Source organism: Pseudophryne corroboree, chromosome 1 (genome assembly GCF_028390025.1).
Source record: "Pseudophryne corroboree isolate aPseCor3 chromosome 1, aPseCor3.hap2, whole genome shotgun sequence".
NCBI lineage: Eukaryota > Metazoa > Chordata > Amphibia > Anura > Myobatrachidae > Pseudophryne > Pseudophryne corroboree.
In genome coordinates this window covers 731,946,919-731,961,560 of record NC_086444.1, presented here as the reverse complement: position 1 = coordinate 731,961,560, position 14,642 = coordinate 731,946,919, and the positions used below count along the sequence as shown (strand labels likewise).

The window sequence follows — 14,642 nt, the reverse complement described above, 5'->3', positions numbered from 1 at the left end:
TATTTTAATGTTGTAGAATGTGCAACTACTTTATAAAATTCAATATATATGTTCTGTGCATTTGCCACATCCTTATTAGCCTATTTATTTATTTATTAGCATATTTCATTGCATTGTACAATTGGGAACAAAACAGTAATAGAACAAGACTGGCTAATAATAAACAGACAAAGAGCTAAGAGGCCCCTGCTTGCAGATTTACAATCTATAGGGTTTACATTGTCTTTTGTGTTACTGTACATTTTAAAAACTATTAGGAAAATCATTAATCTGATTCCTATATTTAATAAAATGTACCAGAACTGGAGAGTGCATCAACTTCAATACGCCACCTAATTAACTGAATCAGTATGCAAATGAAGAAATATAGTCACTCACCTCTTGAGACATTTGTCTTATGGTCTGTGAGGAAAATAACCCAGTTTTTTAGAAGCTGTTGACATTCACAAAGATCAAATGCATCCCATTTCAGGAGGACGGAGTGGGCAGTGACATTCACCACTGACAGGTTTCCTGGCCCTACAGTCAATAAAGCTGACGAACAATAATGCAGATTTTAATGCATTATTCATATTTAATATACAGAAATAAAATAAACCACTAACGAAAATTTGTGTACGTCTGGTGTATTACTGAATTAAAAAATTACAGAAACTTACTGATAACTGTCTTGTACTGAACCAAAATGGTACCTTTAAAAATCAAGTCTCTGTAATGCATCACTTTGGAAAGAAGCAGTGCATAGACATCAAACAGTAAGGGACTGAGTGATTGCCTTTCACTTCCCTAAGTAATAGAAATGTACTGAGAATGACCAATAACACTGCTGCAAGTAGTTATAGATGTTAGGCTATTTGATATCAGCAGCAAGTGACAGTCTATGCAGGGGCGTCACTAACCTATAGTGCACCCGGAGCGGCCACAAAAGGGTTGTGGCTTCATGGGAGGGGCATGGCTAAGCGTCCAGATCCTCGTTTTTGGCTCTAGGGGGGTGGGGGAGATAGGGGCTGCCCCTGGAGACTGGCGTGCCTGCAGTGCTGGCTTCTGCAGGGTGACAGGAGCCGAGTTGCTGCATGCAATGTTACAGTGCAGCACCCGGCTCCTGTCACTGAGCAGGGAGCCAGCACTTTGGTGTCAACCTTCGACGGGTGACACCCGGGTGCAGGCCGCACCCCTCTTGTGACGCCAGTGAGTCTATGTTTTGACTTTAAGTGCTAGAAAACTACTTTTAAATTCCTAAAGGAAGTAAAGGCTTAAGATGCTTTAACAGTGCTTAAAAAAAAGAATGAAGACATGTTGATGGTGCTGTGAAAAATGATGTCATGAATGAAGTATAGAATAGGAAAGTGTAGAGATGTTAACTACAGAACATACTATAGGTGCAAAAACAAAAAAAGTTACAGGAGCAGGTAGGTAGATCAATTACATGAAACATACGCTTGAAATAATATGCTGTTCCCACAGTACTTTGAGTTTGATTAAGTTTGTGAATGCTAATTCGGTAACACTGCATTGGGTAGAAAGAACCTGTAGGAAACAAAAGAACAACTAATTAAAATATTTCAGAGGATGATAATTATGACTACTACTACTACTACACAATCAGGTACTTTAAATACACTTTTCGAAAATAGATAACGCTATATTTGAGCAAATACGGTTTACTGTATCATGCTTGTTTTCTGTATTAGTATGAGTTAATAACTGTTATGTGACTCTTATCACATTTCAGCCTACAGTATTTGTACCGTCTCTCACATATCATTACTAGATGTTAGACGAGCGCCTTTCAAATATTTTTGATTGCTTGTGTGAAGCCAAATGTAAGCAGTATGGATAAAGGACAATGGAATGTGTCTTTTTTTCCCACATACTGTACTAACTAACCACCTGCAACTCCAGACCAATGTGTTATTGTTCCCTCATAAGCCAGAAGACCTTGGAATATAATATTTCTCTGACGTCCTAAGTGGATGCTGGGACTCCGTAAGGACCATGGGGAATAGCGGCTCCGCAGGAGACTGGGCACAACTAAAGAAAGCTTTAGGACTACCTGGTGTGCACTGGCTCCTCCCACTATGACCCTCCTCCAGACCTCAGTTAGAATCTTGTGCCCGGCTGAGCTGGATGCACACTAGGGGCTCTCCTGAGCTCCTAGAAAGAAAGTATATTTAGGTTTTTTATTTTACAGTGAGATCTGCTGGCAACAGACTCACTGCAGCGAGGGACTAAGGGGAGAAGAAGCGAACCTACCTAACAGGTGGTAGTTTGGGCTGCTTAGGCTACTGGACACCATTAGCTCCAGAGGGATCGACCGCAGGACCCGACCTTGGTGTTCGTTCCCGGAGCCGCGCCGCCGGCCCCCTTACAGAGCCAGAAGCAAGAAGTGTTCCGGAAAATCGGCGGCAGAAGACTTCTGTCTTCAACAAGGTAGCGCACAGCACTGCAGCTGTGCGCCATTGCTCCTCATGCACACCTCACACTCCGGTCACTGATGGGTGCAGGGCGCTGGGGGGGGGGCGCCCTGAGGGCAATATAAGACACCTTGGCTGGCAAATCATCACAATATATAGTCCCAGGGCTATATATGTGATAAATTACCCCTGCCAGAATCCATAAAAAAGCGGGAGAAAAGTCCGCCGAAAAAGGGGCGGGGCTATCTCCCTCAGCACACTGGCGCCATTTTTTCTTCACAGTGCAGCTGGAAGACAGCTCCCCAGGCTCTCCCCTGTAGTTTTCAGGCTCAAAGGGTTAAAAAGAGAGGGGGGGCACTAAATTTATGCACAATATATGTATACAAGCAGCCATTGGGGGAAAAATCACTCAGTTATAGTGTTAATCCCTGCATTATATAGCGCTCTGGTGTGTGCTGGCATACTCTCTCTCTGTCCCCCCAAAGGACTTTGTGGGGTCCTGTCCTCAGTCAGAGCATTCCCTGTGTGTGTGCGGTGTGTCGGTACGGCTGTGTCGACTTGTTGGATGAGGAAGGTTACGTGGAGGCGGAGCAGAGGCCGATAAATGGGATGTCGCCCCCTGTGGGGCCGACACCAGAGTGGATGGATAGGTGGAAGGTATTAACCGACAATGTCAACTTCTTACATAAAAGGCTGGATGACGTAACAGCTGTGGGACAGCCGGCTTCTCAGCCCGCGCCTGCCCAGGCGTCTCAAAGGCCATCAGGGGCTCAAAAAACGCCCGTTACCTCAGATGGCAGACACAGATGTCGACACGGAGTCTGACTCCAGTGTCGACGAGGTTGAGATATATATACACAATCCACTAGGAACATCCGTTACATGATCTCGGCAATGAAAAATGTGTTACACATTTCTGACATGAACCCAAGTACCACATAAAAGGGGTTTTATTTTTGGGGAGAAAAAGCAGCCAGTGTTTTGTTCCCCCATCAGATGAGTGAATGAAGTGTGTAAAGAAGCGTGGGTTCCCCCGATAAAAAAATGGTCATTTCTAAAAAGTTACTGATGGCGTACCCTGTCCCGCCAGAGGATAGGTCACGTTGGGAGATATCCCCTAGGGTGGATAAGGCGCTCACACGTTTGTCAAAAAAGGTGGCACTGCCGTCTTAGGATACGGCCACCTTAAAGGAGCCTGCTGATAAAAAGCAGGAGGCTATCCTGAAGTCTGTATATACACACTCAGGTTCTATACTGAGACCTGCAATTGCCTCAGCATAAATAGTGCTGCTGCAGCGTGGTCTGATACCCTGTCAGATAATATTAATACCCTAGACAGGGATAATATTTTGCTAACATAGAGCATATTAAAGACGTCGTGTTATATATGAAGGATGCACAGAGGGATATTTGCCGGCTGGCATCCAGAATTAATGCAATGTCCATTCTGCCAGGAGGGTATTAGAAACCCGGCAGTGGACAGGTGATGCTGCCTTTAAAAGGCACATGGAGATTCTGCCTTATAAGGGTGAGGAATTGTTTGGGGATGGTCTCTGGGACCTCGTATCCACAGCAACAGCTGGGAAATTTTTTTTTTACCTCAGGTTTCCTCACAGCCTACGAAAGCACCGTATTTTCAGGTACAGTCCTTTCGGCTTCAGAAAAGCAAGCGGGTCAAAGGTGCTTCCTTTCTGCACAGAGACAAGGGAAGAAGGAAAAAGCTGCACCAGACAGCCAGTTCCCAGGATCAAAAATCTTCCCCCGCTTCCTCTGAGTCCACCGCATGACGCTGGGGCTCCACAGGTGGAGACAGGTGCGGTGGGGGCGCGTCTCGGGAACTTCAGGGACCAGTGGGCTTGCCCACAGGTGGATCCCTAGGTTCTGCAAGTAGTATCACAGGGATACAGGCTGGAGTTCGAGGCGACTCCCCCTCGCCGTTACCTTACATCAGCCTTGCCTGCTGCCCTCGGAGAAAGGTAGTACTGGCGGCAATTCACAAGCTGTACTTCCAGCAGGTGAAATCAAGGTACCCCTCCTTCAACAAGGCCGGGGTTACTATTCCAAAATGTTGTGGTACCGAAACCAGACGGTTCAGTGAGACCCATTCTAAAATTGAAATCCTTGAACACTTATATACGAAGGTTCAAGTTCAAAATGGAATCGCTCAGGGCGATTATTGCAAGCCTGGAGAATTTCATGGTATCACTTGACATCAAGGATGCTTACCTGCATGTCCCTATTTACCCTCTTCACCAGGAGTACCTCAAAATTGTGGTACAGGATTGTCATTACCAATTCCAGACGTTGCCGTTGGTCTGTCCCCGGCACCGAGGTATTTACCAAGGTAATGGCCGAAATAATTATCCCGTACTTGGACGATCTCCTTATAAAGGCGAGGTCCAGGGAGCAGTTGTTCGTCGGAGTAGCACTATCTCGGGAAGTGCTACAACAGCACGGCTGGATTCTGAATATTCCAAAGTCGCAGCTGGTTCCTACGACGCGTCTACTGTTCCTGGGTATGGTTCTGGACACAGAACAGGATAAAAAGGGTTTCTCCCGGAGGAGAAGTCCAAGGAGTTGTCGTCTCTAGACAGAGACCTCCTAATACAAATACAGGTGTCGGTGCATCAATGCACGCGAGCCCTGGGAAAGATGGTAGCTTCTTACGAAGGAATTCCATTCGCCAGGTCCCATGCAAGGATCTTCCAGTGGGATCTGTTGGACAAGTGGTCCGGGTCGCATCTTCAGATGCATCGGCGGATAACCCTGTCTCCAAGGGCCAGGGTGTCGCTGTTGTGGTGGCTGCAGAGTGCTCATCTTCTAGGGGGCCGCAGATTCGGCATACAGGACTGGGTCCTGGTGACCACGGATGCCAGCCTTCGAGGCTGGGGGGGCAGTCACACAGGGAAGAAACTTCCAAGGCTATGGAAAAGTCAGGAGACTTCCCTACACATAAATATTCTGGAACTAAGGGCCATTTACAATGCCCTAAGTCAGGCTAGACCCCTTCTTCAACACCGGCCGGTGCTGATCCAGTCAGACAACATCACGGCGGTCGCTCATGTAAACCGACAGGGCGGCACAAGAAGCAGGATGGCGATGGCAGAAGCCACAAGGATTTTTCGATGGGCGGAAAATCATATGTTAGCACTGTCAGCAGTGTTCATTCCCGGAGTGGACAACTGAGAAGCAGACTTTCTCAGAAGACACGACCTCCACCCGGGAGAGTGGGGACTTCATCCAGAAGTCTTCCAAATGATTGTACACCGTTGGGAAAGGCCACAGGGGGACATGATGGCGTCCCGCCTCAACAAAAAGCTACAAAGATATTGCGCCAGGTCAAGGGACCCTCAGGCGATAGCTGTGGATGCTCTGGTAACACCGTGGGTGTACCAGTCGGTGTATGTGTTCCCTTCTCTGCCTCTCTTACCCAGGGTAATGAGAATAATAAGAAGGAGAGGAGTAAGAACTATACTCATTGTTCCGGGTTGGCCAAGAAGAGCTTGGTACCCAGAACTCCAAGAAATGATCTCAGAGGACCCATGGCCTCTGCCGCTCAGACAGGACCTGCTGCAGCAGGGGGCCTGTCTGTTCCAAGACGTACCGCGGCTGCGTTTGACGGCATGGCGGTTGAACGCCGGATCCTGAAGGAAAAGGGCATTCCGGAGGAAGTTATCCCTACGCTATTTAAAGCTAGGAAAGAAGTGAACGCAAACCATTATCACCGCATATGGCGGAAATATGTTGCGTGCTGTGAGGCCAGGAAGGCCCCAAAGGAGGAATTTCAGCTAGGTCGATTTCTGCACTTCCTACAGTCAGAGGTGACTATGGGCCTAAAATTGGGTTCCATTAAGGTCCAGATTTCGGCTCTATCGATTTTCTTCCAAAATAGAACTGGCTTCACTGCCTGAAGTTCAGACTTTTGTTAAGGGACTGCTGCATGGTCAGCCCCCGTTTGTGCCTCAAGTGGCACCGTGGGATCTCAACGTGGTGTTGGATTTCCTGAAGTCGCATTGGGTTGAGCCACTTAAATCCGTGGAGCTACAATACCTCACGTGGAAAGTGGTCATGCTGTGGGCCTTGGCGTCGGCCAGGCGTGTATCAGAATTGGCGGCTTTGTCATACAAAAGCCCTTATCTGTATTTTATATGGATATGGCGGAATTGAGGACTCGTTCCCAATTCCTTCCTAAGGTGGTATCAGTTTTTCATGTGAACCAACCTATTGTGGTGCCTGCGGCTACTTGGGACTTGGAGGATTCCAAGTTACTGGACGTAGTCAGGGCCCTGAAAAGTATATGTTTCCAGGACGGCTGGAGTCAGGAAAACTGACTCGCTATTTATCCTGTATGCACCCAACAAGCTGGGTGCTCCTGCTTCTAAGCAGACTATTGCTCGCTGGATCTGTAGCACGATTCAACTTGCACATTCTGCGGCTGGACTGCCGCAGCCTAAATCTGTAAAAGCCCATTCCACAAGGAAAGTGGGCTCTTCTTGGGCGGCTGCCCGAGGGGTCTCGGCTTTACAACTTTGCCGAGCTGTTACTTGGTCGGGTTCAAACATTTTTGCAAGAGTCTACACGTTTGATACCCTGGCTGAGGAGGACCTAGAGTTTGCTCATTCGGTGCTGCAGAGTCATCCGCACTCTCCCGCCCGTTTGGGAGCTTTGGTATAATCCCCATGGTCCTTACGGAGTCCCAGCATCCACTTAGGACGTCAGAGAAAATAAGATTTTACTCACCGGTAAATCTATTTCTCGTAGTCCGTAGTGGATGCTGGGCGCCCATCCCAAGTGCGGATTGTCTGCAATACTTGTTTATAGTTATTGCCTAACTAAAGGGTTATTGTTGAGCCATCTGTTGAGAGGCTCAGTTATATTTCATACTGTTAACTGGGTATAGTGTCACGAGTTATACGGTGTGATTGGTGTGGCTGGTATGAGTCTTACCCGGGATTCAAAATCCTTCCTTATTGTGTCAGCCCTTCCGGGCACAGTATCCTAACTGAGGTCTGGAGGAGGGTCATAGTGGGAGGAGCCAGTGCACACCAGGTAGTCCTAAAGCTTTCTTTAGTTGTGCCCAGTCTCCTGCAGAGCCGCTATTCCCCATGGTCCTTACGGAGTCCCAGCATCCACTACGGACTACGAGAAATAGATTTACCGGTGAGTAAAATCTTATTATTGCATTACACTAATAAGTTAAATGCTGATGTTGCTAATTATGTAGCTTCCTTACAAGAAATGGGATGCGTTTAATTTTCCGGCTGTCGGTATCCCGGCAGCCGGGATGCCGACGGGGGAATCCCGCCAGCTGATAATGCTGCCAGCCAGAATCCTGGCGCGCCAGGGCTTGTCCCACTCATGGGTGTCCATGACACCATAGAGTGGGAATAGATCCTGCGGCGAATGCAGCAAGTCACCAAGAATGCAGTGGGCGAGCGCAGTGGGCTCGCAAGTGGACTCTTACCACTCGCCCCGCTGCCGGCATTCTGGCAGGCAGGATGCCGCTGTCGGGATATGGACAGCCGGCATCCCGTCCACCGGTAAACCATACTGAATCCCAACAAACAGCATCTTGTTTATAATTATTGGCTTAGGCAATGATGCCCACTATTGTTAATAACTAATAGGGCACTAATATATGTATACATTTGTATACATTAAATGGGAGGTAATAGATTGCCGCTATGGGCTAAAAAAGGTTTGCCATATTACCTACGTGAGCTTTGGGTGTAATCTGAGACTGCAGTAGGATGTTCACCAAAGCTGCTTGCTCGATCTAGGCCTCTTTCTGGGGAAAAAGGAAGGGGCTCCATAGATGTGACCTGATTGCACCTAAAGAAGTTGATTTAACTTTGAACTGCTTTGAACAGGGCCGGTGCTAAGGCATTCGGCGCCCCCTGCAAATTATACATTTGTGCCCTCCCATATTTTACAAAGGGACAGCGTGCTGCAAAAAGGGGCTTGGTCTCACAAGGAAGGGGCGTGGCCACACAATAGTTCCCCCATTTAAAATTACGCCACACAATAGCACAATCTTATTCACATTACTCTGCGCATAGTAGTGCTGTTTATACACATAGGGGTATATTCAATTGAAGTCGAAAGCTGCCATCTGTCGAAAAGACGGCAGTTTTCGACTTTTTTAGGTCGGAAGGGCTTCCAACCTATTCAATATAACCCCAAATAATTTGACAAGTCGAAGAATTCGACTTGTCGAAAAGCACGTGGATTGGCGGGATAGCTTCCAATCCACGTGGTTGTGTCGAAAACGGTTTTGACCCCCCTTTTTGACCATCTCAATTCGACTTTAAAAAAAGTTGAAGTGAGATGCAGGAGCACAGACGGGGGAGAGCCGCGGGCAGAGGGGGAGAGCAGCGCTGGAGGATCCGAGGAGGAGACAGGAGAGCCACGGGTAGAGGGGAAAGCAGCGCCGGAGGAGATGAGGTGACAGGGGGGGGGGTCAGATGGGGGAGAGCAGCGCTACTGCAGCGGACACCGTAGCCGGAGAATGTCACAGCCGCCGCTCACAGCAGCGTCCACCCGGCTCCAGCAAGCGGGACCAGTGAGCGGCGTTTGTGACATCCTCCGGCCACGCTGCGCTGCACTGCACTCCCCCGTCTGCCCGCGGCTCTCCCCGTCTCACCCCTCCCCCCGTCTCCTCCTCGTCTCCTCCGGCACTGCTCTCCCCATCTCAGCTCCTGCATCTCAATTCGACTTTTTTTAAAGTCGAATTGAGATTGCTTTGTATAGCCCAGGTCAGATCCATTCCGATGAATGTCGGAATTGATCCGACTTCAATTGAATATACCCCATAATGTCCCCAGTAGTGGCGCCGGTTATATGCATAATAGCCTCTGTAGTAGCGCCGGTTATACACATAATAGCCCCTGTAGTAACGCCGGTTATATGCATAATAGCCCCTGTAGTAGCACCAGTTATACGCATAATAGCTCCTGTAGTAGTGCCGGTTACATGCATTATAGCCCCTGTAGTAGCGCCGGTTATATGCATAAAAGCCCCTGTAGTAGCACCGGTTATACGCATAATAGCCCCTGTAGTAGTGCTGGTTACACGCATAATAGCCGCTGTAGTAGCGCCGGTTATATGCATAATAGCCCCTGTAGTAGCGCCGGTTATACGCATAATAGCCTCTGCAGTAGCGCTGGTTATACGCATAATAGCCCCTGTACTAGCGCCAGTTATACGCATAATATCCCCTGTAGTAGCGCCGGTTGTATGCATAATAGCCCCTGTAGTAGCGCCGGTTATACGCATAATAGCCCCTGTAGTAACGTCGGTTATACGCATAATAGCCTCTGTAGTTGCGTCGGTTATATGCATAATAGCCCCTGTACTAGCTCCGGTTATACACATAATAGCCCCTGTAGTAGCGCCGGTTATACGCATAATAACCCCTGTAGTAGCGATGGTTATACGCATAATAGCCCCTGTAGTAGCGCCGGTTATATCCATAATAGCCCCTGTAGTATCGCTGGTTATATAAAATGCCCTCAGAAATACAATTTCTTTACAAATTATGCCCCCCCTCCCACCATTGGTGTCGAGAGAGGGGGGGGAGGGTACAAATTACCTGGGCCCAGGTCTGATTGAGGGGCCCAGTGAGGTTCCAGTAGGGGCCCAGGCCCCCTCCCCCTTATCTGGCAACAGCAGCTGCATCTCTTCTCCTCAGCCCAGCACACTCTGCTGTGTACTGGGCTGCAGTGTGGCCATGGAGGTGCTTAAAATACAATTTTTCCCAGTATTTTTTTCTAAGGGTACATGACCACACCTTCTGTGATTAGGCCACGCCCTTTGAAAAGTACCTGGGCCCAGCCCGGCTCTCGACTGCCCTGCCTCCCACACACACATACACATAGATACACACACACACACACACACACACACACACACACACACACACACACGCTCGGACTGGCCCCCAGGGGTACAGGGGAAACCACCGGTAGGCCCCACTGCCTGGGGGGCCCTCCTCCTCTAGGGATCAGGTTCTAGACTGTGCACTTGAATTATATATTATACATATGTTACCTTATACTGCACAGGATTATGATGTATTCTCTACAGTACATTGCTGTCATTAATCTGGCATATTATCATACATGCACTAGCATTAATTACTATATAAATTATCAAGGAGTCCAGACCAGGTGCTCTATAATGTAGGGGTGGGCAAAATACGGCCCGCGGGCCGGATGCGGCCAGCGAACCGATCCTGCCCGGCCGGCTGCCTCCAACCTGCGCGCAATGACAAGCGGCCCGACTGGGCCGCTTGTCATTGTCCCGGCCAGCTTCCAGCCCAGGTCACCGGCAGCGAGATGATGCCTGCGACAGCGCGGCTCTGTTAGCCGCAGCCGGCACTGTGTGATCTTTTGCCCCCTGCTCCCTGTCATGCGCTGACAGGGAGCAGGGGACAAAAGATCACACAGTGCCGGCTGCGGCTAATAGAGCCGCAGCCCCTCCTCCCCCTGCTAGTCTCACCTTCCCAGCCAGCCCAGGCAAAGCTCCGCCTGCGAGATGAGGGGGATTGGGGAAGGACTGCTTGCTTTGCAGTGGGAGAATGGTGGGCTCTCAGCAGCAGGGGTCTCTCGGGGCATATGTCTTGCCCCCCCCCCCCCCCCCCTGATTATCAGAAGGAAAGAGGAAGCAGTGTCCCAGCAGGGGGCGGGGCTACCCAGAACGGAGCACAGCCTTGATGCTCCTGCACTTTATCATGTATGGCAGGTAGAATGAAGGACCTGCCAAAGCAGCCAAAGCTTTCATGCAGTGACATTCATTAAGGTATGAGGGACCATAAATTATATTATGTCTGTGTAACTGTATATGATAATGTGCCTGTAACTCTGTGTATGTGTCTGTATACAGTATGTCTCTGTGTAACTCTATATGTGTCTGTAGCTTTGTATATATGTCTGTAGCTCTGTATATGTGTCTGTGTAACTATGTATACTGTATGTCTGTAACTCTGTATCTGTGTCTGTATATGTCTCTATGTAACTCTATGTGTCTGTAGCTCTGTATATATGTCTGTAGCTCTGTATATGTCTCTGTGTAGCTCTGTATATGTGTCTGTAGCTCTGTATATATGTCTGTAGCTCTGTATATGTGTCTGTGTAACTCTATGTATACTGTATGTCTGTAACTCTGTATCTGTGTCTGTAACTATGTATCTGTAGCTCTGTGTATGTGTTGGATCAGTATGATTCAATGCCGCTTGGGATCCCGGCGGTCAAAATACTGACGATGGGATCCCGATATCTCGAAACCGACAGGGGTGTGTAAGGGGTGTTCTCCCCTCTCCCCAACCCCCTAACCCTCCCACCCGGCAGCCAACCCTAACCTCCTTCATTGGTGCCTAACCCTAACCACCCCCCATGGTTACCTAAACCTAGCCCGTCCCTGATGCCTAAACCTACCTGGAGTAATGTGTAAAATGGGTCTCTACCTAGCATAATGTGTAAAAGGGGCTCTACCTGGTGTAATGTGTGTAAGTGGCGCTACTGTGTGGCGTAATTTGAATAATGGAGACTGTTGTGCAGCCTAATATGAATCTGTATTTTTTGGGGCCACGCCCCTTCCACACGAAGCCACGTCCCTATATTTTTGGTGCATGGGGGGGGCGCTGCTATTTTGTGTGCGGCCCTCGAATCCTGACAGGAAAGTGTCAAGTGGCCCCTCGGCTGAAATAATTGCCCACCCCTGCTATAATGGTTAGCCAAACCTCTGTGGTGGCTGGCCAAACCTCTAATCATGGGCCCCTACTACTGCATACCCCCGGTGGGCCCTTCATGATCCAGTCCGACACTGCACACACATACTGTAGATGCACATACACATAGATAAATACACACACGCATATACAGTACACACACATACTGTAGATACACACACACATACATACACATAGATACACACACACACTCTCCTTCAACATACAAGCTGGCTGGCTGGCTGGATCTGCAGCAGTTTCTGTCCTCCTTGTGCAGCCTGGTCCCATGTAGCTCCGCCCATCGGCGTTGTGTAGCTCTGCCCCTCTGCGCCGTATAGCTCTGCCCCTCTGCGCCGTATAGCCCTGCCCCCTTTACGGCCAGGACACAGAAGGACACTGCAGGGGGGTTAGTGGGAAGCTTCAAGCTGCCGGCACCCGACTGCTAAATGGTGTGACAGGCACAGCAGCCGGCAGCAGCAGTAGCAGGGGGCCCAGGCGCAGCAAAGGGATGCAGAGCAGGGAGAGCGCCTCTCCAGTCTGGCGTCTACCTGCTTTGCATCCCTTTGCTGAGTGGGTAGTGCCGGGCCTGGTTGTGAAGCATACCTAATGCGGAGTATGGGGGTAATTCAGACTGCATCGCTGGCAAGTTGTGGAGTGCATCCGTGCAGCACGCGCGCCCCCCGGGAGCCCAGTGAGATGCTAACAGGACCGACGGAAGACATCGCTAGCGAGGGCCAAGCATGGCTGCTGCCGAAGCTCCTTCACTGCCAGCATCGGCAAGTGTATATGCACTTGGCGAGGCTGGCTCCCCCGCCGGGTCCTATTTCTGACGATGTCGATGGCTACACACGTCAACTAGGATGTGCTCAGCATAAGATACTTACTAGGGTTTTTTTTCCCACATTTTACTGTATTTGTTGTCATGGGAAGCATTCACCGGGATCCCGACAACTATTCTCCCTCTTGGGGTGTCCATGACACCCCTGGAGGGAGAATAAATAGCATGCCCGCAGTGTGTCGAGCTCTTTTGCACTCACCCCACTGCCAGCATTCTAGCGGTCGGGATCCCAGCGCCAGTATGCTGGGCTCCGGGATCCCGACAGCCGGGGATATCGTAGTAGAACCGTTGTCACTGTGTGCATAAAAACAACAGCAATTTATTTGCAATCCAAATTAGGAACTGAGCAGGTTATAGGGATAATTAATTTATGCAGTAAAACACATAGGAGCTTGTCAAGTAAATTGCAGGAGGTGTACATTATCCCAGGGGTGGTATTCAGTATGCCGGCTGTTGGGATCCGGGCGCTCAGTATACTGGCGCCGGAATCCCGACACCCGGCATACTGACAACTATTCTCCCTCTTGGGGGTCCACGACCCCTCTGGAGGGAGAATAAATAGCGTGGTGAGCACAGCGAGCCCGCAAGGGACTCATTTGCGCTCGCCCAGCTGTCGGTATGCAGGTGGTCGGGATCCCGGCCACCTGCATACCATACTACACCCTTATCCCAGTCCTGGGTGGTGCATAGCTGCAGCTTTCTACATCACTCCCTTTGCAATATAGGAGAAATCTTCCTCCCCACACAGTGAAAATAATCAGAATGTGAGATGACTATCAAGAAGATAAAAAAACATTTGCTGTATAATGGTTAAATAAATATTACAGTGTAAAGTGCAGGTGGAATTCCTCCTATGATAGCTTGGTGCTTTCTCTTGCTGTGGACATATAAAATCTTACCTGTAGGTATATTTAGTTGATTTCTCTCATAATTTCCTGTGAGGTTGCTAAAAAAAACTTCCTCTCCAGTAGTAGACTTCCACTCAATGCAATAACGTGTTTTCTCTGCTCTTCCCACTTCCCAGTTCATTATTAAATTGTTTTCTGATATATTTACACTTTTAAAATGTTTTCCTAAAATATATAAATCATAACAATTATTAAGGGACATTCACAAAGATGCACAAATGCACGTCTTCAGTATAAATGTAATTTTGGTATATCATGTTGTAGTTGTGTCATCATAGAGTTATACCCCTTTCACATCGCACAAATAACCCGGTACCGACACGGCATATTGCCGTGTCGAACCGGGTCAGTGTGCGATGTGAAAGCACACTGGGCGATTTAGCGGGTCGCCTGACCCGGTAAATCAACCCGGTAAAAAAGAAGGGTTTTACCCGGGTTGATTACCGGGTCAGGTGCGGTGTGAATGGGAGCCGTGTCGATGCGACACGGTTCCCATTCACAAGATAGGGAGAGGCAGCGCTGGAGATGAGCTCATCTCCCGACGCCGCCTCCACCCCCGCCCCTGCTGCTGCTGCGGCCTCCGTTGTCATGGCAACCGACCCGGTATATTGCCGGGTCGGGAAGCCTGCAACGGAGCGCAAATGCCGGATCCCACCCGGTAAGTACACGTTTGTCTTACCGGGTAGGACCCGGCATTTGCGGTGTGAATGCAGCATTACTGTAACTGTACATACTCAGTGCCTGATTAAGGTCCA

General features: G+C 49.1%; 1 protein-coding gene across 1 annotated transcript in view; it reads right to left on the bottom strand.

The window, feature by feature from the left end:
* The window catches only part of LOC135047596 (interleukin-31 receptor subunit alpha-like), a 172,001-nt gene that overhangs the window by 99,050 nt on the left and 58,309 nt on the right, over nucleotides 1-14,642 (bottom strand). Inside the window, exons 5-7 of the mRNA XM_063955467.1 lie at nucleotides 13,879-14,052; nucleotides 1,438-1,527; nucleotides 379-534 (exon numbers count right to left, since the gene is read on the bottom strand). Coding sequence (XP_063811537.1) covers nucleotides 379-534; nucleotides 1,438-1,527; nucleotides 13,879-14,052 — 420 coding nt within the window. The remainder of the gene's footprint in view (nucleotides 1-378; nucleotides 535-1,437; nucleotides 1,528-13,878; nucleotides 14,053-14,642) is intronic.